The sequence below is a fragment of the Ranitomeya imitator genome, chromosome 4 (assembly GCF_032444005.1).
Source record: "Ranitomeya imitator isolate aRanImi1 chromosome 4, aRanImi1.pri, whole genome shotgun sequence".
Taxonomy (NCBI): Eukaryota; Metazoa; Chordata; class Amphibia; order Anura; family Dendrobatidae; genus Ranitomeya; species Ranitomeya imitator.
Window position 1 is genome coordinate 2,401,568 of NC_091285.1, and position 24,888 is coordinate 2,426,455.

At 53.8% G+C, this 24,888-nt stretch overlaps 1 protein-coding gene across 6 annotated transcripts in view; it reads left to right on the top strand.

The window, feature by feature from the left end:
* The window catches only part of PLEKHA5 (pleckstrin homology domain containing A5), a 139,679-nt gene extending 119,009 nt beyond the window's left edge, over positions 1-20,670 (top strand). For 4 of the 6 annotated variants that reach the window (XM_069762759.1, XM_069762754.1, XM_069762756.1 and 1 more), the window contains 9 exons: positions 5,436-5,627; positions 15,742-15,862; positions 15,937-16,052; positions 16,877-17,086; positions 17,165-17,311; positions 19,443-19,534; positions 19,646-19,782; positions 19,850-19,958; positions 20,386-20,670. In XM_069762759.1, coding sequence (XP_069618860.1) covers positions 5,436-5,627; positions 15,742-15,862; positions 15,937-16,052; positions 16,877-17,086; positions 17,165-17,311; positions 19,443-19,534; positions 19,646-19,782; positions 19,850-19,938 — 1,104 coding nt within the window. In that variant the 3' untranslated portion in view covers positions 19,939-19,958; positions 20,386-20,670. The remainder of the gene's footprint in view (positions 1-5,435; positions 5,628-15,741; positions 15,863-15,936; positions 16,053-16,876; positions 17,087-17,164; positions 17,312-19,442; positions 19,535-19,645; positions 19,783-19,849; positions 19,959-20,385) is intronic. The other 2 variants (XM_069762755.1, XM_069762757.1) reach the window with 1 other exon arrangement.
* Positions 20,671-24,888: the final 4,218 nt, after the last annotated feature.

The following is a 24,888-nucleotide window of genomic DNA, read 5'->3' on the forward strand; positions in this document are numbered from 1 at the left end:
TATTTTCCACCAGCTAACCGCTCAAGCAGCTCCTTGATGCGTGGCATTGGGTGAGCATCAGAGGCTGTGATGGTGTTGAGCCCCCTGTAGTCCACACAGAACCGGGCGGTCCGATCCTTCTTTGGCACGAGGACTACAGGTGAGGCCCACGCGTTTTTGGACCATTGAATCAACCCCAGCTGTAACATCGTGTCGATCTCCTGGCGCATAACCTGCTGCACCTCGTCGGAGATCCAATAGGGTGTTCGCTGTAGTGGGGCATGATTCCCAGTGTCCACCTCGTGGACCAATAACTCAGTCCAGGTCGGTTGGAGAACAGTGCCCAGAAGGGTTCCAGTATTGTCCGCAACTGCGACCGCTGGGGTTCGGTTAACAAGGCACTTACCTCCATGTCCTCGATGGACCCACCTGCCTTGGCTTGGGCCAGCATGTCCAGGAAGGGGTCTTCCTCCCCGTCTTTGGGCAGGTTGCAGACCGGTAGGACGTAGGCTTCAGGTTCCGTTATGAGCCTTCATCATATTGACGTGAAAGGCCTCTGGCCTGCCTGAGCGTGGTCATGTGTGACCACGTAGGTGACTGGGTTGAGCTGTTGGTGGACGACGTATGGGCCTTCCCAGGCTGCCTGAAGCTTATCCTTTGGTACGGGACCAGCACCTACACCTTTTGACCCACCTGGAAGGTCTGCTCCCGGGTGTTCTGGTCATACAAGTGCTTCTGGTTAGCCTGAGGCTTTGTTATGTTGTCATGCACCAACTGAGTCACGGTCTGTAATTTGTCACGGAAGCGAATGACATACTCTACGATGGACACTTCAGAAGGGTTTGGCTCCTCTCCCCAGGATTCCCTTACCAACCCAAGGGGTCCTCGGACTCGCCTGCCGTACAGGAGCTCAAAGGGGGAGAACCCTGTTGAGGCCTGTGGAACCTCTCAGTAAGCGAATAGCAGGTGTGGGAGATACCGCTCCCAGTCGCGTCCTTGGGTCTCAACCAGCATTCGTAGCATCTGTTTGAGGGTACCGTTGAAGCGCTCACACAAACCATTGGTCTTTGGGTGATAGGCACTCAATACCAGACGCTTCACCTGCATTCTCTTACAGAGAGCCTCCATTAGACAAGACATGAATTGGGTCCCTTGGTCGGTAAGCATCCCCTTGGGAAATCCTACCCGTGAAAAGATGGCCAACAGTGCATCCGCCACCTTATCCGCCCTAGTTAAGGACAGAGCCACTGCCTCTGGGTACCATGTAGTGTAGTCTACCACAGTGAGGACATATTGCTTTCCAGAGCTGCTGGGGATGGCTAGTGGGCCCACAGTGTCCTCCGTGATCCTCTCTATTTTTATCATCCCCACCACTCACACCAATATCTCATGAACCGGGGTTGTTTGGTTGCCCTCGGTTCTTTTCTGAAGGGGATTTATCTATATCCCACTTGCTAGTTCCGGCTTGGAACTTGCAGCTCTCTGAAGCCCCCCTGACCCTCAGGTCAGTCAGGGAACTGCACCTAGGCAGCCTTTCTGGCGACTAATTATCCTATCTACTGGCTGTGGGGCACACACTGCAGTGAGGGTGATATAATTATTTCTAGCCGCAGCCAAGCAATACACTTATAAACCCCTTTCCGTCGCTGCCAGCTTTACCCAACAAGCTCAGTACGGTCTGCTGCCACCAGCTCCTATACCTAAATCAATAATGGGTCAGGAGCCAACCCAATTAGTAGCGTAATTTACTTCAGAGGACGTGACAGTACGTTATAGAGCAAGGAGAAACGAAGCTAGCCATTTTATTTATTTTACTCCAAAAGTTAGTGTGTTTACACAAGTGGTGCAAGATATTATAAAATGAGATAATTATATACAGTACAGACAAAAAGTTTGGACACACCTTCTCTTTAAAAGATTTTTCTGTATTTTCATGACTATGACTAACATGACATGACTAATTCACACTGAAGGCATCAAAACTATGAAATAACACATGTGGAATTATATTCTTAACAAAAAAGTGTGAAACTGTGTCACGGATCCCTTCTCCGTGGCGTCACTTATTCGTCACGTGCCTGCTCACACGTGACTTGGGGTTGTGCCTGCAAGGGTTAATCTATCTCCCCACTCTGTCCAGCATTCAACCTCTGTCCTACGCTGTAATGGGAGCATAAATCACACACCGACCCAGGCCACACACCCGCTCATATGCGCTGCCACCACTCATCGAATACACGGGCGATGAGTCCCGGACTAATAATAATACTAATAAAAATCTGTCTATCACTCATAAGGGTCACACACCTTTAGGCTATGGATTCTTTTAGAACATTCAAGGTTCAACTTGTTAAAGTTTTATACTTTAATAGCAAAAGGTTCAGTGCTTACAATAAGAAAAATGTATAAAAATATGATAATAAAAAGACATACAACTTATGCAAAACAGTGTCAAAATAAACAGGAGAAAAACTTACAGAAATCATCTAACTGGTAGTTGCTTTCTGCTCCCTGAGGGGGGGTGAATGGAGTTGGTGGAACACATCAGCTTCTCAGGCTGCCCTCACATGTGAACACAATTCTCTGTCTGCAGCCTAAATTTATAACTTTGGTCTGAGGTCAGGTTTCTCAACCGGCCTCCCAGGTTAATATCATAATTGCTGCCTGTTTGATTAGGCCACGGCCGCGCCCCCAATGAATATATTATTTTCTCTTGTGAAAAGGTTCTCAGGAATAGATTCCCTCAGGCCGAAATTATCACCTCCCCTCCAAGACCTAGTAGGTGCCAAATGTTGGCTTCTTCTTGGCCCTAGCTAGACCTCCTGGGGAGATATGGAGACACAATTTCTACTAGTCCCATGGAAGTACCTATTAACACCTAGGTGCGACTTGTCTTCAGGACAGATGTTACATTATCACTAGTCACACATAGAACCCTAGACATATGTCCCTACACATATATATATACACACATATTTCACCCCAAACTGAAAATATGTCTTGTATTCTAGGTTCTTCTAAGTAGCCACCTTTTGCTTTGATGACGGCTTTGCACACTCTTGGCATTCTCTTGATGAGCTTCAAGAGGTAGTCACCGGGAATGGTCTTCCACCAATCTTGAAGGAGTTCCCAGAGATGCTTAGCACTTGTTGGCCCTTTCGCCTTCACTCTGCGGTCCAGCTCACCCAAACCATCCCGATTGGGTTCAGTTTGGTGACTGTGGAGGCCAGGTCATCTGGTGTAGCACCCCATCACTCTGCTTCTTGGTCAAATAGCCCTTACACAGCCTGGAGGTGTGTTTGAGGTCATTGGAATAGCATGCCGCTGCAAGATGCTGTGGTAGCCATGCTGGTTCAGTATGCCTTCACTTTTGAATAAATCCCCAACAGTATCACCAGCAAAGCACCTTCACACCTCCTCGTCCATGCTTCACGGTGGGAACCAGGCATGTAGAGTCCATCCGTTCACCTTTTCTGCGTCGCACAAAGACACTGTGGTTGGAACCAAAGATCTCAAATCTGGACTCATCAGACCAAAGCAGATTTCCACTGGTCTAATGTCTATTCCTTGTGCTCTTTAGCCCAAACAAGTCTCTTCTGCTTGTTGCCTGTCCTTAGCAGTGGTTTCCTAGCAGCTATTTTACCATGAATGCCTTCTGCACAAAGTTTCCTCTTAACAGTTGTTGTAGAGATGTGTCTGCTGCTAGAACTCTGTGTGGCATTGACCTGGTCTCTTATCTGAGCTGCTGTTAACCTGCGATTTCTGAGGCTGGTGACTCAGATAAACTTATCCTCAGAAGCAGAGGTGACTCTTGGTCTTCCTTTCCTGGGGCGGTCCTCATGTGAGCCAGTTTCTTTGTAGCGCTTGATGGTTTTTGCAACTGCACTTGGGGACACTTATCGGACTGACTGACCTTCATTTCTTAAAGTAAAGATGGCCACCCGTTTTTCTTTACTTAGCTGCTTTTTTCTTGCCATAATACAAATTCTTAACAGTCTATTCAGTAGGACTATCACCTGTGTATCCACCAGACTTCTGCACAACACAACTGATGGTCACAACCCCATTTATAAGGCAAGAAATCCCACTTATTAAACCTGACAGGGCATACCTGTGAAGTGAAAACCATTCCCGGTGACTACCTCTTGAAGCTCATCAAGAGAATGCCAAGAGTGTGCAAAGCCATCATCAAAGCAAAAGGTGGCTACTTTGTAGAACCTAGAATATGACATATTTTCAGTTGTTTCACACTTTTTTTTAAGTATTTAATTCCACATGTGTTAATTCATAGTTTTGGTGCCTTCAGTGTGAATTTATAATTTTCATAGTTATGAAAATACAGAAAAATCTTTAAATGAGGTGTGTCCAAACTTTTGGTCTGTACAGTATATGTACAGATCGATTACAAATAAAAAGGGATTAACGGAAGAAAATAGACTTGCGGTTCTTTCATATCATGGCTGACCATGCGGCTGGGGAGGAGCATATGTCCCAGTGCATCAGAGCAGCTTGCAGAGCTGCTGTTAGCTCTTTTCCTGGGCAAAAGCTAACTCATAACAGCTGGTTTAAGATATACCCTCTGGTCGGGGCATCACTGAGTAGACTGAGGTATGACATGCACTCCTCTCTTCTGCCATCGTAGCTCGCGGATGGCACCCTGTATAGTGACCATGGAACTACCATTCTTCAGTGCATGAGCTGGGCGTTAATTTGAGCCCAAACGAAGTGGACATGAGCAGTAACCCGTTTCTTCGTTTCTGCTGGGCGCTGCGCTTAGAAAACGCACTGGTGTGTAGCCCTATTGCACATACCAAATATATAACTTTCATATCTCTGTCACTAATTGGGGTCAAGTAATGCCTTCCTATGAAGTCTTTACATGAACAAAAGAGCACATAGTACTACAGCTGCCTTTAGCCATCTTAAAGCCATAAACTACTCACTGGGGCTGCTGCACATTGGTATCAAGTTGCACAGAGTGTGTAGTGAGAAGAAGAGTTTCCTATGCAGCTGAAGAGGGGAGTCGGAGAGCCCACAGCGCGTGTCTGCCATAGGAAAAAAGGAAGGGGGTCGAGTCTGCAGCGTGTGTGCGCCATGGAACATTCTAGAACTATAATATGGCATAGTTATAATATCGTGAATGGATGTGATCATGATAGTGGGATGTGATCATGATGGTGGGTTGTGATCATGATGGTGGTCTGTGATCATGATGGTGGTCTGTGATCATGATGGTGGGCTGCTCCAGGCCCTGGTGCCTATGAGGGTGGACGCCTCGATTACATGTCCCTGTGTGTAGCGAGTGCCTCTTGGTGGTGGACGCTGAGTGCGGGTTTGGCAGTTGTGTGGGGCCAGGCAGTGTGGTCTCCTGTTGGCCCATGTTGTATTCCGGTGAGATGACGATGTGCCGCCCGCATTCCCTTCGTCTCTGTAATGACCTGTTCTGCAATCTGCAGGAAGAGGAGCGCGTTCCTCCGCGTCCTCCGCTCCCGCGCTCCTATGACTTTGCTGATGCAGCTCCCTCTCTTCCCCATGTACCAAGTGATAGCAGCTCGTCCTTGCTGTGTTACAGCAGGGGCCCCGTCCACCTCCCCGACGACAAGACCGCCCATCACGTGCAGGCTTATCAGAGAAACGGATCCCACTGTGTAAGAGCCGTGCCCTCCGCCCGGGCCTGTCGCTCCATCTCATCTCTTCACCCACAGTGCCCTCTACCTGGGCTTGTCACTCAACCTCATCTAATCTACCGCAGTGCCCTCCCCCCTGGCCTGTCGCTCAACCCCATCTCAGCGCCCGCAACACCCCTCCGCCCAGGCCTGTCGCTCTACCCCATCTTAGTGCCCGCAGTATCCTCTGTCTGCGCCTGTCACTACACCCCATCTCATCGCCTGCAGTGCCCTCTGCCCAAGCCTGTCATTCCACCCCATCTCATTGCCCGCAGTACCCTCCACTGGCCTATCGCTCCATCCATACGCCTGCAGTGCCATATGCCTAGCCTCTCGCTCCACCTCATATAACACGCTCAGTTCCCTCAGCCCAGGCTTGTTCCTCCATCCTATCTTATTACCCGCAGTGCCCTCCCCCCAGGCCTGTCACTCCATCCCAAATCATCGACTGCTGTGCCCTCCACCCGGGCCTGTCGCTCCACCCTATCTCAGCACCCGCAGTGCCCTCCGCTGGGCCTAACACTCCACCCTATATAATGTCCACACTGCTCTCTGCCCAGGCCTGTTGCTCCACCTCATCTTACTACCCGCAGTGCGCTCCGACCTGGCCTGTCTCTCCACCCCATCTCATCGTCCACAGTGCCCTCTGCCCGGGCCTGTCGCTCCACCTCATTTCATCGTCCGCATTTCCCACCGCTCGAGCCTGTCGCTCCACCCCATCTCATCGTCCACAGTGCCCTCCGCCCGGACCTGTCGCTCCACACAATCTCATCGTTCTCAGTTCCATCCGTCCGGGCCTGTCGTTCCACCCCATCCCACCACTTTGCAGTGCCCTCCTCCCAGGCCTGTCGCTCCACCCCATCTCATCGTCCCCCGTGCCCTCCGCCCTGGCCTGTCGCTCCACCCAATTTCATCGTCCGCAGTTCCCTCTGTCTGGGCGTGTCACTCCATCTCATCCACAGTTCCCTCCTGCTGCGCCTGTCGCTCCACCGCATCCCACCACTTTGCAGTCCCTCCGCCCTGGCCTGTCGCTCCACCTCATGTCATTGTCCGCAGGTCCCTCCGCCTGGGTCTGTCGCTCCACACCATCTTATTGTAAGTAGTTCCCTCCGCCCTGGCCTGTCACTCCACCCCATCCCACCACTTTGCAGTGCCCTGTGCCTGTTGCTCCACACCATCTCATCACCTGGCAGGCACCTCCTGGCTGTGGGTCTTGTACCTCCATGTTTGAGGACTTCTGGCAGTGGTTGTGAGGAGCACACGGGGCGAGAGATGGGCGGACTCCACGATCTATGATGGGAGGGACAATGTTTGGTGTTTTCCCTGCAGATAACTTCATCATGGTCATTCACTGCTCCCATCCTCATCCTCGCCCGTCTATCACTGTCGCCCATCCTCCTTCTCGCCCATCTATCACTGTCGCTCATCCTCGCCCGTCTATCCCTGTCGCCCATCCTCGCCCATCTATCACTTTCGCCCATCTATCACTGTCGCTCATCCTCGCCCATCTATCCCTGTCGCTCATCCTCGCCCGTCTATCCCTGTCGCCCATCCTCGCCCATCTATCACTGTCACCCATCCTCCTCGCCCATCTATCACTGTCGCCCATCCTCATCCTCACCCGTCTATCACTGTCGCTCATCCTCACCCGTCTATCACTACACCATCCTCATCTTCGCCCGTCTGTCTTTGCGCTCATCCTCGCCCGTCTGTCACTGTCGCTCATCCTCACCCGTCTATCATTACTCATCCTTGCCCATCTATCACTGTCGCTCATCCTCACCCGTCTATCACTACACCCATCCTCATCTTCGCCCGTCTGTCTTTGCGCCCATTCTCATCCTCGCCCGTCTGTCAGTGTCGCCCATCCTCATCCTCGCCCATCCTCACCCGTCTATCATTACTCATCCTCGCCCGTCTTTGTGCCCATTCTCATCCTCTCATCTAATTGCCCAAGAAAGCAAAAAATGTGATGCCACTAATTATCAATATCCCACCAAACGATAATGTAATACAGCAAAGGTGAGACTTAAAACATAACTTTTAATATGTACATTAAAAGATACCAAAAAGAAAATGTCAGCCCAAGTGAAATATCAAACAAGGGATTGTTTCAATCATGAGTAAGAAAACGACTATGAAACAATCCCCCTCAGGATAAACCGATCTCTCTAGGCTACAGAGAAATCGGTGTAAACCAAGGTGTAAGATCCCGGATATAGATGTCCATGCAAGTAACCTATGCAGGTAACAAAAACATCCTTCTCACCTTGGCTATATATATATATATATATATATATATATATATATATATATATATATATATATATATATATATATATATATATATATATATATATATAATATATATCTACAGGTCCTTCTCAAAAAATTAGCATATAGTGTTAAATTTCATTATTTACCATAATGTAATGATTACAATTAAACTTTCATATATTATAGATTCATTATCCACCAACTGAAATTTGTCAGGTCTTTTATTGTTTTAATACTGATGATTTTGGCATACAACTCCTGATAACCCAAAAAACCTGTCTCAATAAATTAGCATATCAAGAAAAGGTTCTCTAAACGACCTATTACCCTAATCTTCTGAATCAACTAATTAACTCTAAACACATGCAAAAGATACCTGAGGCTTTTATAAACTCCCTGCCTGGTTCATTACTCAAAACCCCCATCATGGGTAAGACTAGCGACCTGACAGATGTCAAGAAGGCCATCATTGACACCCTCAAGCAAGAGGGTAAGACCCAGAAAGAAATTTCTCAACAAATAGGCTGTTCCCAGAGTGCTGTATCAAGGCACCTCAATGGTAAGTCTGTTGGAAGGAAACAATGTGGCCGAAAACGCTGTACAACGAGAAGAGGAGACCGGACCCTGAGGAAGATTGTGGAGAAGGACCGATTCCAGACCTTGGGGAACCTGAGGAAGCAGTGGACTGAGTCTGGTGTGGAAACATCCAGAGCCACCGTGCACAGGCGTGTGCAGGAAATGGGCTACAGGTGCCGCATTCCCCAGGTAAAGCCACTTTTGAACCATAAACAGCGGCAGAGGCGCCTGACCTGGGCTACAGAGAAGCAGCACTGGACTGTTGCTAAGTGGTCCCAAGTACTTTTTTCTGATGAAAGCAAATTTTGCATGTCATTCGGAAATCAAGGTGCCAGAGTCTGGAGGAAGACTGGGGAGAAGGAAATGCCAAAATGCCTGAAGTCCAGTGTCAAGTACCCACAGTCAGTGATGGTGTGGGGTGCCATGTCAGCTGCTGGTGTTGGTCCACTGTGTTTCATCAAGGGCAGGGTCAATGCAGCTAGCTATCAGGAGATTTTGGAGCACTTCATGCTTCCATCGGCTGAAATGCTTTATGGAGATGAAGATTTCATTTTTCAGCACGACCTGGCAGCTGCTCACAGTGCCAAAACCACTGGTAAATGGTTTACTGACCATGGTATTACTGTGCTCAATTGGCCTGCCAACTCTCCTGACCTGAACCCCATAGAGAATCTGTGGGATATTGTGAAGAGAAAGTTGAGAGACGCAAGACCCAACACTCTGGATGAGCTTAAGGCCGCTATTGAAGCATCCTGGGCCTCCATAACATCTCAGCAGTGTCACAGGCTGATTGCCTCCATGCCACGCCGCATTGAAGCAGTCATTTCTGCCAAAGGATTCCCCACCAAGTATTGAGTGCATAACTGAACATTATTATTTGATGGTTTTTTTGTTTGTTATTAAAAAACACTTTTATTTGATTGGATGGGTGAAATATGCTAATTTATTGAGACAGGTTTTTTGGGTTATCAGGAGTTGTATGCCAAAATCATCAGTATTAAAACAATAAAAGACCTGACAAATTTCAGTTGGTGGATAATGAATCTATAATATATGAAAGTTTAATTGTAATCATTACATTATGGGAAATAATGAAATTTAACACTATATGCTAATTTTTTGAGAAGGACCTGTATATATCACATGAATATCATAGACCTAAAGATTTAGCAAAATATGCAATATGTGAGACTGAGGAATAAAAAAAAGAACCATCTCACCAAATCCAGTAGCTGAGTGTGGGAGAAAGGATTCTCCTGGGTCAAGGATGATCCATCAGCCAACGCGGGGAGAAGACAATACCCTGTCAATCCCTATGGGGCTAGCAGTAATCTATCCCCAAAACTCCCGCCCTGACAAGGGCAGTCCACAGCTACCCCTGTATTAAGCATGCCCTGCACTCTGCCTCATGGATTGTCCCAACGCGCTTCTTCCAAGCTGAATCATCAGGGGACTGCCTTGTGTTAGGAGACAAAGTGCCTACGTGCTAAATAGAGGGACATATAGTCCTGCCACTCTATGCTGAGCTGCATCCCTTGTTTTATATTTCACTTGGGGTGACACATTTTATTTTTGGTATCTTTTAATGTACATATTAAAAGTTATGTTTTAATTCTCACCTTTGCTGAATTTCATCTCATTGCCTGCACTGCCCTCCGTTGGGCCTTTTGCTCCGCGCCATCTTATCGCCCACAGTTTCCTCCGATCAAGCCTGTCGCTCCACCCCATCTCATCTCCCGCACTGCCCTGTCCCTGGCCTGTCGCTCCATCCAAACACCCGCAGTGCCCTCGGCCCAGCCTGTCGCTCCATCTAAACACCCGCAGTGCCCTCGGCCCAGCCTGTCGCTCCATCCAACCACCGGCAGTGCCCTCGGCCCAGCCTGTCACCCCATCTCATCTCCCGCATTGCCCTGTCCCTGGCCTATCGCTCCATCCAAAAAACACCCGCAGTGCCCTCAGCCCAGCCTGTCGCTCCATCCAACCACCAGCAGTGCCCTCGGCCCAGCCTGTCGCTCCATCCAACCACCGGCAGTGCCCTCGGCCCAGCCTGTCGCTCCATCCAACCACCGGCAGTGCCCTCGGCCCAGCCTGTTGCTCCATCCAAACACCCACAGTGCCCTCGGCCCAGCCTGTCACTCCATCTCATCTCCCGCATTGCCCTCGGCCCAGCCTGTCGCTCCATCCAAACACCCGCAGTGCCCTCGGCCCAGCCTGTCGCTCCATCCAAACACCCGCAGTGCCCTCGGCCCAGCCTGTCGCTCCATCCAAACACCCGCAGTGCCCTCGGCCCAGCCTGTCACTCCATCTCATCTCCCGCATTGCCCTCGGCCCAGCCTGTCGCTCCGTCCAACCACCCGCAGTGCCCTCGGCCCAGCCTGTCGCTCCATCCAACCACCCGCAGTGCCCTCGGCCCAGCCTGTCGCTCCATCCAACCACCCGCAGTGCCCTCGGCCCAGCCTGTCGCTCCGTCCAACCACCCGCAGTGCCCTCGGCCCAGCCTGTCGCTCCGTTCAACCACCCGCAGTGCCCTCGGCCCAGCCTGTCGCTCCATTCAACCACCAGCAATGGCCTCGGCCCAGCCTGTCACCCCATCTCATCTCCCGCATTGCCCTGTCCCTGGCCTGTCGCTCCATCCAAACACCCGCAGTGCCCTCGGCCCAGCCTGTCGCTCCATCCAACCACCAGCAATGGCCTCGGCCCAGCCTGTCACCCCATCTCATCTCCCGCATTGCCCTGTCCCTGGCCTGTCGCTCCATCCAAACACCCGCAGTGCCCTCGGCCCAGCCTGTCGCTCCATCCAAACACCCGCAGTGCCCTCGGCCCAGCCTGTCGCTCCATCCAAACACCCGCAGTGCCCTCGGCCCAGCCTGTCACCCCATCACATCTCCCGCATTGCCCTGTCCCTGGCCTATCGCTCCATCCAAACACCCGCAGTGCCCTCGGCCCAGCCTGTCGCTCCACCTCATACAACGCTCACAGTTCCCTCTGCCCAGGCTTGTTCCTCCACCCCATCTTATTACCTGCAGTGCCCTCCTCCCAGGCCTGTCGCTCCACCAAATTTCATCGTCCGCAGTTCCCTCCGTCCAGGCGTGTCACTCCATCCCATCTCATCATCCACAGTTCCCTCTTCCCGGGCCTGTCGCCCCAACGCATCCTACCACTTTGAAGTTCCCTCCACCTCATCTCATTGTCCGTAGTTCCCTCCGCCCGGGTCTGTCACTTCACCCCATCGCACCACTTTCAAGTGCCCTGGGCCTGTCGCTCCACCCCATCTCATCACCTGGCAGGCACCTCCTGGCTGTGGGTCTTGTACCTCCATGGATGAGGACATATGATGGTGGTTGTGAGGAGCACACGAGGCGAGAGATGGGCGGACTCCACAATCTATGATGGGAGGGACAATGTGTGGTGTTTTCCCTGCAGATAACTTCATCATGGTCATTCACTGCTCCCATCCTTATCCTCGCCCGTCTATCACTGTCGCCCATCCTCATCCATCTATCATTGTCGCCTATCCTCGCCCGTCTATCACTGCGCTAATCTATTTTTTCACCATCCTCATCTTCGCCCATCTATCACTTCACCCATCCTCGCCGGTCTATCACTGCCGCCCATCCTCATCCTCGCCGGTCTATCACTGCACCCATCCTCATCCTCATCTGCCTATCAATGCGATCATCCTCACCCGTCTATCACCACACCCATCCTTGTCTGTCCATCAGTGCCGCCCATCCTCGCCCGACTCACTGCGCCCATCCTCCTCGCCCACCTATCTCTGCGCCCATCCTCACCCATCTATCACTGTCCCAAACCCTCGCCTGTCTATCACTGCGCCCATCTTCATCCTTCCCCGTCTATTACTGCGCCCACTCTCACCCGTCTATCACTGCGCCCACCCTCGCCCGTCTATCACTGCGCCCATCCTCGCCCGTCTATCACTGCGCCCATCTATCACTGCGCCCATCCTCGCCCGTCTATCACTGCGCCCATCCTCGCCCGTCTATCACTGCACCAATCTATCACTTCACCCATCCTCATCCTCGCCCGTCTATCACTGCACCAATCTATCACTTCACCCATCCTCATTCTCGCCCGTCTATCACTGCACCAATCTCACTTCACCCATCCTCATCCTCGCCCATCTATCGCTGCACCCATCCTCATCCTTGCCCGTCTAGCAATGCGCCCATCCTCATCCTTGCCCGTCTATCACTATGCCCATCCTAATCAGTCTATGACTGCGCCTGTAGTGAAATATGTATAGATATATTGTGTGACTAGCAGTAATTTAGCATCTGTCCTGAGACTGCAGGTCTCACAGGGGTCACAACATATGTTATCCTGAGAATGCAAAGTTTTATATTTCTGTAAGTTTTCTCAGTTTTACTTTGTAAAAGTTTTTGCATATTTGTATAACTTTTTATTCCCATATTTTTATACCCTTTTTATTGTAAGCATTGTACCTTTTCTATTAAAGCTTTTAAAACTTTAATAAGTCTGAACTTTGTATGCTCCAAAGAATCCATTGCCTTACAGTGTGTGATCCTTATGATTGGCAGACAGTAGTAGTAATATTTCCAGGACTCATCGCCCGTGTGTTCGGTGAGTGGAGGCAGCGTGTATGAACGGGTGTGTGGCCTGGGTTGGTGTGTGGTTTATGCTCCCATTACAGCATAGGACAGAGGTTGAATGCTGGACAGAGAGTGGGGAGATAGATCCCTTGCAGGCGCAACCCCAAGTCACGTGCTGAGAAGCGGGTACGTGACAAATTGGTGGCGCAGGTGACTTGGGGTTGTGCCTGCAAGGGTTAATGTATCTCCCCACTCTCAGTCCAGCATTCAACCTCTGTCCTATGCTGTAATGGGAGCATAAATCCACCCCCCCCCCCCCCCCCCCCCGCCGACCCAGGCCACACACCCGCTCATACACGCTGCCACCAGTTACCGAATACACGGGCGATGTGTCCCAGAAATATTACTACTACTGTCTGCCAATCATAAGGATCACACACTTTAAGGCTATGGATTATTTGGAGCATACGAGGTTCAGACTTATTAAAGTTTTAAGTTTTAATAGAAAAGGTACAGTGCTTACAATAAAGAGTATACAAATATGGATATAAAAAGTGACATACAAATATGCAAAAACAGTTACGAAATAAAATGGAGAAAACTTACAGAAATATCAAACTTCGCATTCTGGTTCTCTGTCCCTGGGGAGGGAGAAATATGGACTGGATCACATCCGCTTCCAGGCTGCCCCCACATGTGAACATCTTTCTTTGTGTGTAGGCCTAATTTATAGAGTCAACCTGGAGGTCAAATTTGTAGACCAGCCTCTCAGGTTAATATTATAATTGCTGGTTTGTGACTGGACCATGGCCACTTTACCAATGAATATATTATTTTCTCTGAAACTCTTTGTGTAACTTTTCTCACAGATAGTGTCAGGCTGTAATTGGCATCTCTCTTCAAAAGAGCCAGAAGGTGTGAAACATTTCCCCTTCCTGGCTTTTAGCCAGACCCCCTGGCGAGATTGGAGACAGTAGACTGCCCTCTCAGGATAACATATGCTGCGAGCCCTGTGAGACCTGCAGTCTCAGGAATATATATATATATATATATATATCTATCCTGGGACAAGTAGACTGTCTCCAAATCTCACCAGCAGGTCTAGTTAGGGCCAAGAAGAAAGGGAACATTTGGCACCTCCTGGGTCTTGGAGGGGAGATGTTAATTGTGACCTGAGGGTATCTATCCATGAAAACCTTTAGGCCTGGATCACACATACGCGAGATACGGCCGAGTCTCGCAGGCGAAATCCCTCCTCTGGCGCCGGCACTTTGCAGCGGAGCGTGAAGCTCCATGTGTTGCTGTGCGGCTGCACGCTCCACTCCGGAGTGCCGCGCCAGAGGAGGGATTTCACCTGCGAGACTCGGAGTATGTGTGATCCCGGCCTTACACAGGGTGTCTCAAGAGAAAAAAATATATATTCATTGGGGGGCGCGGCCGTGGCCCAATCAAAAAGCCAGCAGTTATGATATTAACCTGAGGGGGCTGGCCTAGAAACCTGACCTCCAGACCAAGCTATAAATTATGGCTGTATACAGAGAATTGTGTTCACATAATGGGGCGGCCGAGCTGGTGTGATCCAATCTACATTTGTCCTACCCTCAGGTAGCAGAAAGCAAACTACCAGTTAGATAATTTCTGTAAGTTTCTCCTGTTTTATCTGATACTGTTTTGCATAAGTTGTATGTATTTTTAATATCATATTTTTATACTTTTTTCTTATTGTAAGCACTGAACCTTTTTGTATTAAAGTATAAAGCTTTAATAAGTTGAACCTTGAATGTTCTAAAAGAATCCATAGCCTAAGGTGTGTGAGCCTTATGAATGGTAGACATTATTAGTATTAATAGTCCGGGACTCATCGCCGTGTGTTCGGTGAGTTGTGGCAGCGTGTATGAGCGGGTGTGTGGCCTGGGTCGGTGTGTGATTTATGCTCCCATTACAGCATAGGACAGAGGTTGAGTGCTGGACAGAGAGTGAGGAGATAGATTAACCTTTTCAGGCACAACCCCAAGTCACGTGTGAGAGCGAGCACGTGATGAATTAGTGGCACCACGGAGTAGGGATCCGTGACACATGCCTATAAATATTTCACTACAGGCGCAGTGATAGATGGATGAGGATGGGCACAGTGATAGACGGGTGAGGATGACGATGGGTGCAGTGATAGGCGGGCGAGGATGAGGATGGGCACAGTGATAGACCTGCAGTCTCAGGACAGCTGTTAAATTACTGCTAGTCACACATTCATACCTATTCAGATTTCACTACAGCGCCCATCCTCATCCTCGCCGCTCTATCACTGCGCCCATCCTCACCGGTCTAGCACTGCGCCCATCCTCGCCGGTCTATCACTGCGCTCATCCTCGCCTGTCATCACTGCGCCCATCCTCATCCTCACCCGTCGCACATCCTCACCTGCCTATCACCGTGCCCATCCTCATTCTTCCCCGTCTATCACTGCGCCCATCGTCATCCTCGCTCACCTATCACTGTGCCCATCCTCCTCTCCTGTCTATCACTGCACTCATCCTCCTCCATGCCCGTCTATCACTGCACCCATCCTCATTCTTCCCCGTCTATCACTGCGCCCATTCTCATCCTCGCCCGTCCCTTGTTGCTTCGCCCCATCTTTATTCTCACCCTTTTCACCCACTTTTTCTGTGTCCTAGGGACCTGACTACAGATTGTACAAGAGCGAGCCCGAGCTGACCACGGTGGCCGAGGTGGATGAGTCCAATGGTGAAGAGAAGGCGGAGGTGATGCTGGACGTGGAGTCTGCGGCGAATAAAGGTTCCCACCTGTCCTGTGACTGCGCAGTGTCTGATGCATCCACTGATGGGCGCCACTAACCTCCTGTTCTGCAGGTTCACACTTTCCTGTGGGAGTTGTTCCCCCAAGGACCAGATCTCCCCCTCTGGAGTCCAGCACCATCGCCTCCTACGTCACATTACGCAAGAGCAAGAAGCCGGACAGCAAATCGGTCAGTACGTCAGCAGGGGCTCAGTGTGAGCCAGAGGCCACCAAGACCAGGGAGCTCGATGTGAGCCAGGGGCCAGCATGAGCGGAATGGCCAGTGTAAGCCAGGGGCCACCAAGGGCAGGGGGCTCTGTGTGAGCCAGAGGCCACCAAGAGCAAGGAGCTCTGTGTGAGCCAGAGGCCACCAAGAGCAGGGAGCTCTGTGTGAGCCAGGGGCCACCAAGAGCAGGGAGCTCTGTGTGAGCCAGAGGCCACCAAGAGCAGGGAGATCTGTGTGAGCCAGGGGCCACCAAGAGCAGGGAGCTCTGTGTGAGCCAGGGGCCACCAAGAGCAGGGGGCTCGTTGTGAGCCAGGGGCCACCAAGAGCAGGGGGCTCGGTGTGAGCCAGGGGCCACCAAGAGCAGGGAGCTCTGTGTGAGCCAGAGGCCACCAAGAGCAGGGAGATCTGTGTGAGCCAGGGGCCACCAAGAGCAGGGAGCTCTGTGTGAGCCAGGGGCCACCAAGAGCAGGGGGCTCGTTGTGAGCCAGGGGCCACCAAGAGCAGGGGGCTCGGTGTGAGCCAGGGGCCACCAAGAGCAGTGGGCTCAGTGTGAGTCAGGGGCCACCAAGGGCAAGGAATCCAGTGAGAGTCAGGGGCCACCAAGAGTAGGGGGCCCAGTAGGAGCTACCAAGAGTAAAAAGCAGGGTTAGGGTTCATGAGCCTGGGGCTGCGAGCCTGGGCTCTGGTCTGAGTTATGGCTGGAACTGCGCCTCCTCCAGATAGAGTTGTAGTACCTGGATCTCTGTACAGTCCCAGTAACCCCTCGTCTTCCTCTCCCTGGGAGTCAGGAGCGGCCACGCAGTGCAGTGGAACATCTCTGCATCATGGAGAGCCCACGACCACGGATGACTGTGGAGGAGCAGCTGGAGAGGATGCGCAGACATCAGGCTGCTTGTCTGAAGGAGAAGAAGCGTGGCTTCGGTTTCCTGGGGTCCACCGAACAATCCCCCTCACGAATTCCATCCTTCTCCAGAGAAAACTCAATAAAACTGAAACAGGTAATGGGGGTAAATCGTCATCCTGCACCCGCACACTGCTGCCTGCAGCTGCCGGATAACACCGCTCTGCTATTACAGCTACAGAAGAAGGAAGAAAAACCCTCTAGTAACAACAGAGATGCCGAAAACTTACATGAACAGGGTACTGAGCCACCAGCCCCAGACATCACCAAACTCAGGGGGTCCACCTGCCTGCTGGGGTCTCCAACAATCAGTGATAAAGAGGTAAGCACAAACAAGTGGCATGGGGCGAGCAGTCGGTGGTAGAAGGGGCGAGGTATAGGAGGGGCAAGGGAGGAGCGGTGAGTTATAGGAGGGATATGGGGCGAGTAGTGAGTTATAGGAGGGCCAAGAGGCGAGCAGTCAGTGGTAGAAGGGGAGAGCAGTGAGTTATAGGAGGGGCAAGGGGCGAGCAGTCAGTGGTAGAAGGGGCGAGCAGTGAGTTATAGAAGGGGCGAGCAGTGAGTTATAGAAGGGGCGAGCAGTGAGTTATAGGAGGGGCATGGGGCGAGCAGTCAGTGGTAGAAGGGGCGAGCAGTGAGTTATAGAAGGGGCGAGCAGTGAGTTATAGGAGGGGCATGGGGCGAGCAGTCGGTGGTAGAAGGGGCGAGCAGTGAGGTATAGGAGGGGCAAGGGAGGAGCGGTGAGTTATAGGAGGGATATGGGGAGAGCAGTGAGTTATAGGAGGGGCAAGGGGCGAGCAGTCAGTGGTAGAAGGGGCGAGCTGTGAGTTATAGAAGGGGCGAGCAGTGAGTTATAGGAGGGGCATGGGGCGAACAGTCAGTGGTGGAAGGGGCGAGCAGTGAGTTATAGGAGGGGCAAGGGACGAGCAGTGAGTTATAGGAGGGGCAAGGGACGAGCAGTGAGTTATAGGAGCGGCAAGGGGCGAGCAGTGAGTTATAGGAGCGGCAAGGGGCGAGCAGTGAGTTATAGGAGGAGCATGGGGCGAGCAGTCAGTGGTGGAAGTGGCGAGCAGTGAGTTATAGGAGGGGCAAGGGACGAGCAGTGAGTTATAGGAGGGGCAAGGGACGAGCAGTGAGTTATAGGAGCGGCAAGGGGCGAGCAGTCAGTGGTAGAAGGGGAGAGCAGTGAGTTAGGAGGGGCGAGCAGTGAGTGGTAGAACGGGCGAGCAGTGTTATAGGCGAGGCAAGGGGCGAGTAGTGAGTTATAGGAGGGCCAAGGGGCGAGCAGTGAGTGGTAGAAGGGGCGAGCAGTGAGTTATAGGAGGGGCAAGGGGCGAGCAGTGAGTTATAGGAGGGGCAAGGGGCGAGCAGTCAGTGGTAGAAGGGGCGAGCAGTGAGTTATAGAAGGGGCGAGCAGTGAGTTATAGAAGGGGCGAGCAGTGAGTTATAGAAGGGGCGAGCAGTGAGTTATAGAAGGGGCAAGGGGCGAGCAGTCAGTGGTAGAAGGGGCGAGCAGTGAGTTATAGAAGGGGCGAGCAGTGAGTTATAGAAGGGGCGAGCAGTGAGTTATAGAAGGGGCGAGCAGTGAGTTATAGAAGGGGCGAGCAGTGAGTTATAGAAGGGGCGAGCAGTGAGTTATAGAAGGGGCGAGCAGTGAGTTATAGGAGAGGCAAGGGGCGAGCAGTCAGTAGTAGAAGGGGAGAGCAGTGAGTTATAGGAGAGGCAAGGGGCGAGCAGTCAGTAGTAGAAGGGGAGAGCAGTGTTATACTAGAGGCAAGGGGCGAGCAGTGAGTTATAGGAGGGGCGAGCAGTGAGTTATAGGAGGGGCGAGCAGTGAGTTATAGGAGGGGCGAGCAGTGAGTTATAGGAGGGGCGAGCAGTGAGTTATAGGAGGGGCGAGCAGTGAGTTATAGGAGCGGCAAGGGACGAGCAGTGAGTTATAGGAGGGGCAAGGGACGAGCAGTGAGTTATAGGAGGGGCAAGGGACGAGCAGTGAGTTATAGGAGCGGCAAGGGGCGAGCAGTGAGTTATAGGAGCGGCAAGGGGCGAGCAGTGAGTTATAGGAGGGGCAAGGGACGAGCAGTGAGTTATAGGAGCGGCAAGGGGCGAGCAGTCAGTGGTGAAAGGGGCGAGCAGTGAGTTATAGGAGGGCCTGAGCAGTCAGTGTTAGAAGCAAGCAATGAGATATGAGGGGCAAGTGGCTAGCAGTTTTGGTGGGAGAGGCAAGGGGAGGTCTGTGGTGCAAGGGGCGAGCAGTCGGCGGAAGGGGCGGTCGGTGGTGTAAGGGACGAGCAGTCGGTGGCGGGAGGGGTGAGCAGTCTGTGGTGGGAGGGGCGGTGTATTCAATATTAATACAATATTTGCAATTAATGACAGCTCTGAGCAGGGTGCAGTTAGGAATAGAGGGTGACTGGTGGCCGCCATGCTCTACACTTCTTGTCCTCTCTGTGCAGGTAGAAGATTCCATCACTACTGAGAGGTCACCTGCACATGAAGCCAAAGATGAGAGAGCAGAAGATCCAGTGCTGGAGACGCGCACAAGCTGGTGAGTACTGAGCAGAATGCAGCGACTCCACAATATGGCATCACATGGGTGGAGACGAGAGCCCTGCGCACAGACGCCGGACCCCTGAGTAATAGGGGCTCTGGTTCTCAGTTTACAGGTTCTATCCTCACTCCCAAAACTGAAGGTTGAGAGCGGAGAGAGCGCGGTGCGGGAGGCGGAGCGCAGCGGCATCCTCTTCTCCTACGACTTCTCTGCGGATACTCTGAGGAGACAGACGGCGTTGGATGGTAGGAGGACGTCTGATAGTGCGGCACCCGCAGCTGGATCACTAGTTACCGATCTCTCGTCTTTCAGGTGGAAATATTCCTTCCCACTCTGAAGCCCAGGTGATGCCAGCACCGCCGGCGCAGCTGACCGAGGGCTCGCACTTCATGTGTGTGTAACCGGCACCCAGCCTTTTCTGGTAAGTGTGCAGATTCATGAGCTCCACCCCATCCAATGACATCACAGCTGTGCAGGGGCGGAGTCTACTGTGGTTCTCCAGATTCATAAGCTCCACCCCATCTGATGACATCACAGCTGTGCTGGGGCAGAGTCTGAGTATCCTGATTCATGAGCTCCGCCCCATTTAATGACCTCACATAACGCATTGTACAGACCCATCCTAAACTGGCTCTGCCGCAGCCCTCCGCTCTCGGTCCTCTGATTGCTGTCAGTGTATCATGCTGCCCTGTGCACAGCTGAGGGTTTGCCACCATTGTTCAGTATAAGGTTGGAAGCTTTCTGCATGCACTGATCCACAGTAACAAGCCCTTGGCCTAATGCGGTGCACCCTCGCAGTGTGTTGTGGTGGTCTCGTTTCTGACCCCCCGTTCCTTTCTCTCTTGCAGGTCGGAGGATGATCGTTACTGTACAGTTTATAACCAAATCTGGATCGGCGCCCCCATGTGACTCCCGCTTGCTGCTACATTCTTCTTGCACATGAAGAGGCAGAGCGGAGGAGGTCCGCACACCCTCGCTCCTCTCCTCTGCGCTCGCCCTCACCGCCGCCATGTCTGCTGCCATTCTTCCAGGGGCGTCCAGCAATAACGAGCTGTAAAAATGTAATTATGTTCATTGTACATGAGACGCCCGGACCCCCGCCTTTTATAGCAAATAAACATCAGCGTTGTTTACCCCGACTGTCTGATCTGTGGGGGGCAGGAAGGCGGAGGGGTCGCCTCCCAAGTTAAGGGGCGGGAAGGTAGAGGGGCTGCTCCATAAAGCGGGAAGGTAGAGGGGCCGCCTCACAAGGCGAGGGGCGGGAAGGTAGAGGGGCTGCTCCATAAGGCGGGGCAGGAAGGTAGAGGGGCCGCCTCACAAGGCGAGGGGCGGGAAGGTAGAGGGGCTGCTCCATAAGGCGGGGCAGGAAGGTAGAGGGGCCGCCTCACAAGGCGAGGGGCGGGAAGGTAGAGGGGCTGCTCCATAAGGCGGGGCTGGAAGGTAGAGGGGCCGCCTCACAAGGCGAGGGGCGGGAAGGTAGAGGGGCTGCTCCACAAGGCGGGAAGGTAGAGGGGCTGCTCCACAAGGCGGGGGCGGGAAGGTAGAGGGGCTGCTCCATAAGGCGGGGCAGGAAGGTAGAGGGGCCGCCTCACAAGGCGAGGGGCGGGAAGGTAGAGGGGCTGCTCCATAAGGCGGGGCAGGAAGGTAGAGGGGCCGCCTCACAAGGCGAGGGGCGGGAAGGTAGAGGGGCTGCTCCACAAGGCGGGAAGGTAGAGGGGCTGCTCCACAAGGTGGGGGTGGGAAGGTAGAGGGGCTGCTCCATAAGGCGGGGCAGGAAAGTAGAGGAGCCGCCTCACAAGGCGAGGGGCGGGAAGGTAGAGGGGCTGCTCCACAAGGCGGGAAGGTAGAGGGGCTGCTGCACAAGGTGGGGGTGGGAAGGTAGAGGGGCTGCTCCACAAGGTGGGGGTGGGAAGGTAGAGGGGCTGCTCCATAAGGCGGGGCAGGAAGGTAGAGGGGCCGCCTCACAAGGCGAGGGGTGGGAAGGTAGAGGGGCTGCTGTTGTGAATTCTGTGGCAGAGCTCCCTCCTGTGGTCACAAGTGGTACTTCGGCTGATTCTCTCTATGAGCTTCCGTTGGTGGAGGAAAGTGGTACTGCTGCTTCTGAGTTTCCTTCCTCAGGTATGTGGTGAAGTCGTTAGGTGCTGCTATTTAACTCCACCTAGTGCTTTGATCCAGGCCTCCAGTCAATGTTCTAGTATTGGACTTCCTTCCTCCTGGATCGTGTTCCTGTGGCCTGCTGCTCTGCATAGCTAAGTTTCGCTTGTGTTATTTTTGTTATGTTTTTTCTGTCCAGCTTGCTTTTTTGTTTTTTCTTGCCTGCTGGAAGCTCTGGGACGCAGAGGGTGTACCTCCGTGCCGTTAGTCGGTACGGAGGGTCTTTTTGCCCCCTTTGCGTGGTTGTTTGTAGGGTTTTGTGTTGACCGCAAAGTTATCTTTCCTATCCTCGCTCTGTTCAGAAAGTCGGGCCTCACTTTGCTAAATCTATTTCATCTCTACGTTTGTCTTTTCATCTTAACTCAGTCATTATATGTGGGGGGCTGCCTTTTCCTTTGGGGTATTTCTCTGAGGCAAGGTAGGCTTATTTTCTATCTTCAGGCTAGCTAGTTTCTCAGGCTGTGCCGAGTTGCATAGGGAGCGTTAGGCGCAATCCACGGCTGCCTCTAGTGTTGTTTGGAGAGGATTAGGGATTGCGGTCAACAGAGTTCCCACGTCTCAGAGCTCGTTCTATGTTTTTGGGTTTTGTCAGGTCACTGTATGTGCTCTGACTTCTATGTACATTGTGGTACTGAATTACCAAATCACAACAGGCTGCTCCACAAGGTGGGGGTGGGAAGGTAGAGGGGCTGCTCCATAAGGCGGGGCAGGAAGGTAGAGGGGCCGCCTCACAAGGCGAGAGGCGGGAAGGTAGAGGGGCTGCTCCACAAGGTGGGGGTGGGGAAGTAGAGGGGCTGCTCCACAAGGTGGGGGTGGGAAGGTAGAGGGGCTGCTCCACAAGGTGGGGGTGGGAAGGTAGAGGGGCCGCCTCACAAGGCGAGAGGCGGGAAGGTAGAGGGGCTGCTCCACAAGGTGGGGGTGGGAAGGTAGAGGGGCTGCTCCACAAGGTGGGGGTGGGAAGGTAGAGGGGCTGCTCCACAAGGTGGGGGCGGGAAGGTAGAGGGGCTGCTCCATAGGGGTGGGGAGGTAGAGGGGCTGCTCCACAAGGTGGGGGTGGGAAGGTAGAGGGGCTGCTCCACAAGGTGGGGGTGGGAAGGTAGAGGGGCTGCTCCACAAGGTGGGGGTGGGAAGGTAGAGGGGCTGCTCCACAAGGTGGGGGTGGGAAGGTAGAGGGGCTGCTCCACAAGGCGGGAAGGTAGAGGGGCTGCTCCACAAGGCGGGGGCGGGAAGGTAGAGGGGCTGCTCCATAAGGCGGGGCAGGAAGGTAGGGGGGCCGCCTCACAAGGTGGGGGCGGGAAGGTAGAGGGTCTGCTCCATAAGGCGGGGAGGTAGAGGGGCTGCTCCATAGGGGCTGGGAGGTAGAGGGGCTGCTCCATAAGGCGGGGCAGGAAGGTAGGGGGGCCGCCTCACAAGGCGGGGCAGGAAGGTAGGGGGGCCGCCTCACAAGAAGAGAATACTGGTAAGCTTCTCTTTAGCCACACAGATGACTGAATGTGGCTGATGCGACACACAGCCGAGCAGTCACCTATCAAACCTGTCAATCAGGAGCTGCCGCTACACTCCCCCTCCCGTAGGAGCACTGAGGAGAGTGGAACCCTCTCCTGATTGGTGGCGCTCCCTCCCTGCATTACTCACCTGTTTATAGTCCCACCTGTCTCCAGCCGACCACGCAAGTGACGTTCAGTGTGCGCTGGTGATGTCTGGTCCAATACGGACTTAAAGAAAGCCGGAGTCCTCCAATATAGGACGGACCCCTGCAGAGTCCAGACCCCCGCACGTGGCTCTGGTCACCGGCCCCTCCCCGTGCACAGCTCTGGTCCTCCAGCCCCTCCCCCAGGCACAGCTCTGGTCCTCTGGCCCCTCCAGAACACGGCTCTGGTCCCCTTCCACGCACATGGCTCTGGCTCCTCCCCAAGCACCTCTCTAGTCCTCCAGCCCCTCCCCGCATACAGCTCTGGTCCTCTGGCCCCTCCCCCGAACACAGATCTAGTCCCCCAGCCTCCCCCACACCGTTCTGGCCCCTCCCCCACGCACCTCTCTGGTCCTGCCACCCCTCCCCCGCGCACAGATCTGGTCCTCCGTCCCCTCCTCCTGCACAAGGCTCTGGCCCCTCCAGCACAAGGTTGTGGTTCTCCAGCATGCGGTTCTGGCCCCTCCCCCGAGCACCTCTCTGGTGTCCCGCCTCCAGCACATAGCTCTGGTCCCCCGGCCCCTCCCCCACCACAAGGTTCTGGTCCCCCAACCCCTCCCCCACCACAAGGTTCTGGTCCCCGGCCCCTCCCCCAGCACAAGGCTCTGGTCCCGGCCCCTCCCCCACAAGGCTCTGGTCCTCCAGCCCCTCCCCCAGCACATAGCTCTGGTCCTCCGGCCCCTCCCCCAGCACAAGGCTCTGGTCCTCCGGCCCCTCCCCCAGCACAAGGCTCTGGTCCTCCGGCCCCTCCCCCACCACAAGGCTCTGGTCCCCCGGCTCCTCCCCCACCACAAGGTTCTGGTCCCCGGCCCCTCCCCCACCACATAGCTCTGGTCCCCCGGCCCCTCCCCCAGCACAAGGTTCTGGTCCCCCGGCCCCTCCCCCAGCACAAGGCTCTGGTCCCCCGGCCCCTCCCCCAGCACAAGGCTCTGGTCCTCCGGCCCCTCCCCCAGCACAAGGCTCTGGTCCTCCGGCCCCTCCCCCAGCACAAGGCTCTGGTCCTCTGGCCCCTCCCCCAGCACAAGGCTCTGGTCCCTGGCCCCTCCCCCACCACAAGGCTCTGGTCCTCCGGCCCCTCCCCCAGCACAAGGCTCTGGTCCTCTGGCCCCTCCCCCAGCACAAGGCTCTGGTCCCTGGCCCCTCCCCCAGCACAAGGCTCTGGTCCTCCGGCCCCTCCCCCAGCACAAGGCTCTGGTCCCTGGCCCCTCCCCGAGCACAAGGCTCTGGTCCCCGGCCCCTCCCCCACCACAAGGTTCTGGTCCCCCGGCCCCTCCCCCACCACAAGGTTCTGGTCCCCGGCCCCTCCCCCAGCACAAGGCTCTGGTCCCCGGCCCCTCCCCCAGCACAAGGCTCTGGTCCTCCGGCCCCTCCCCCAGCACAAGGCTCTGGTCCCTGGCCCCTCCCCCAGCACAAGGCTATGGTCCCCGGCCCCTCCCCCACCACAAGGTTCTGGTCCCCGGCCCCTCCCCCAGCACAAGGCTCTGGTCCTCCGGCCCCTCCCCCAGCA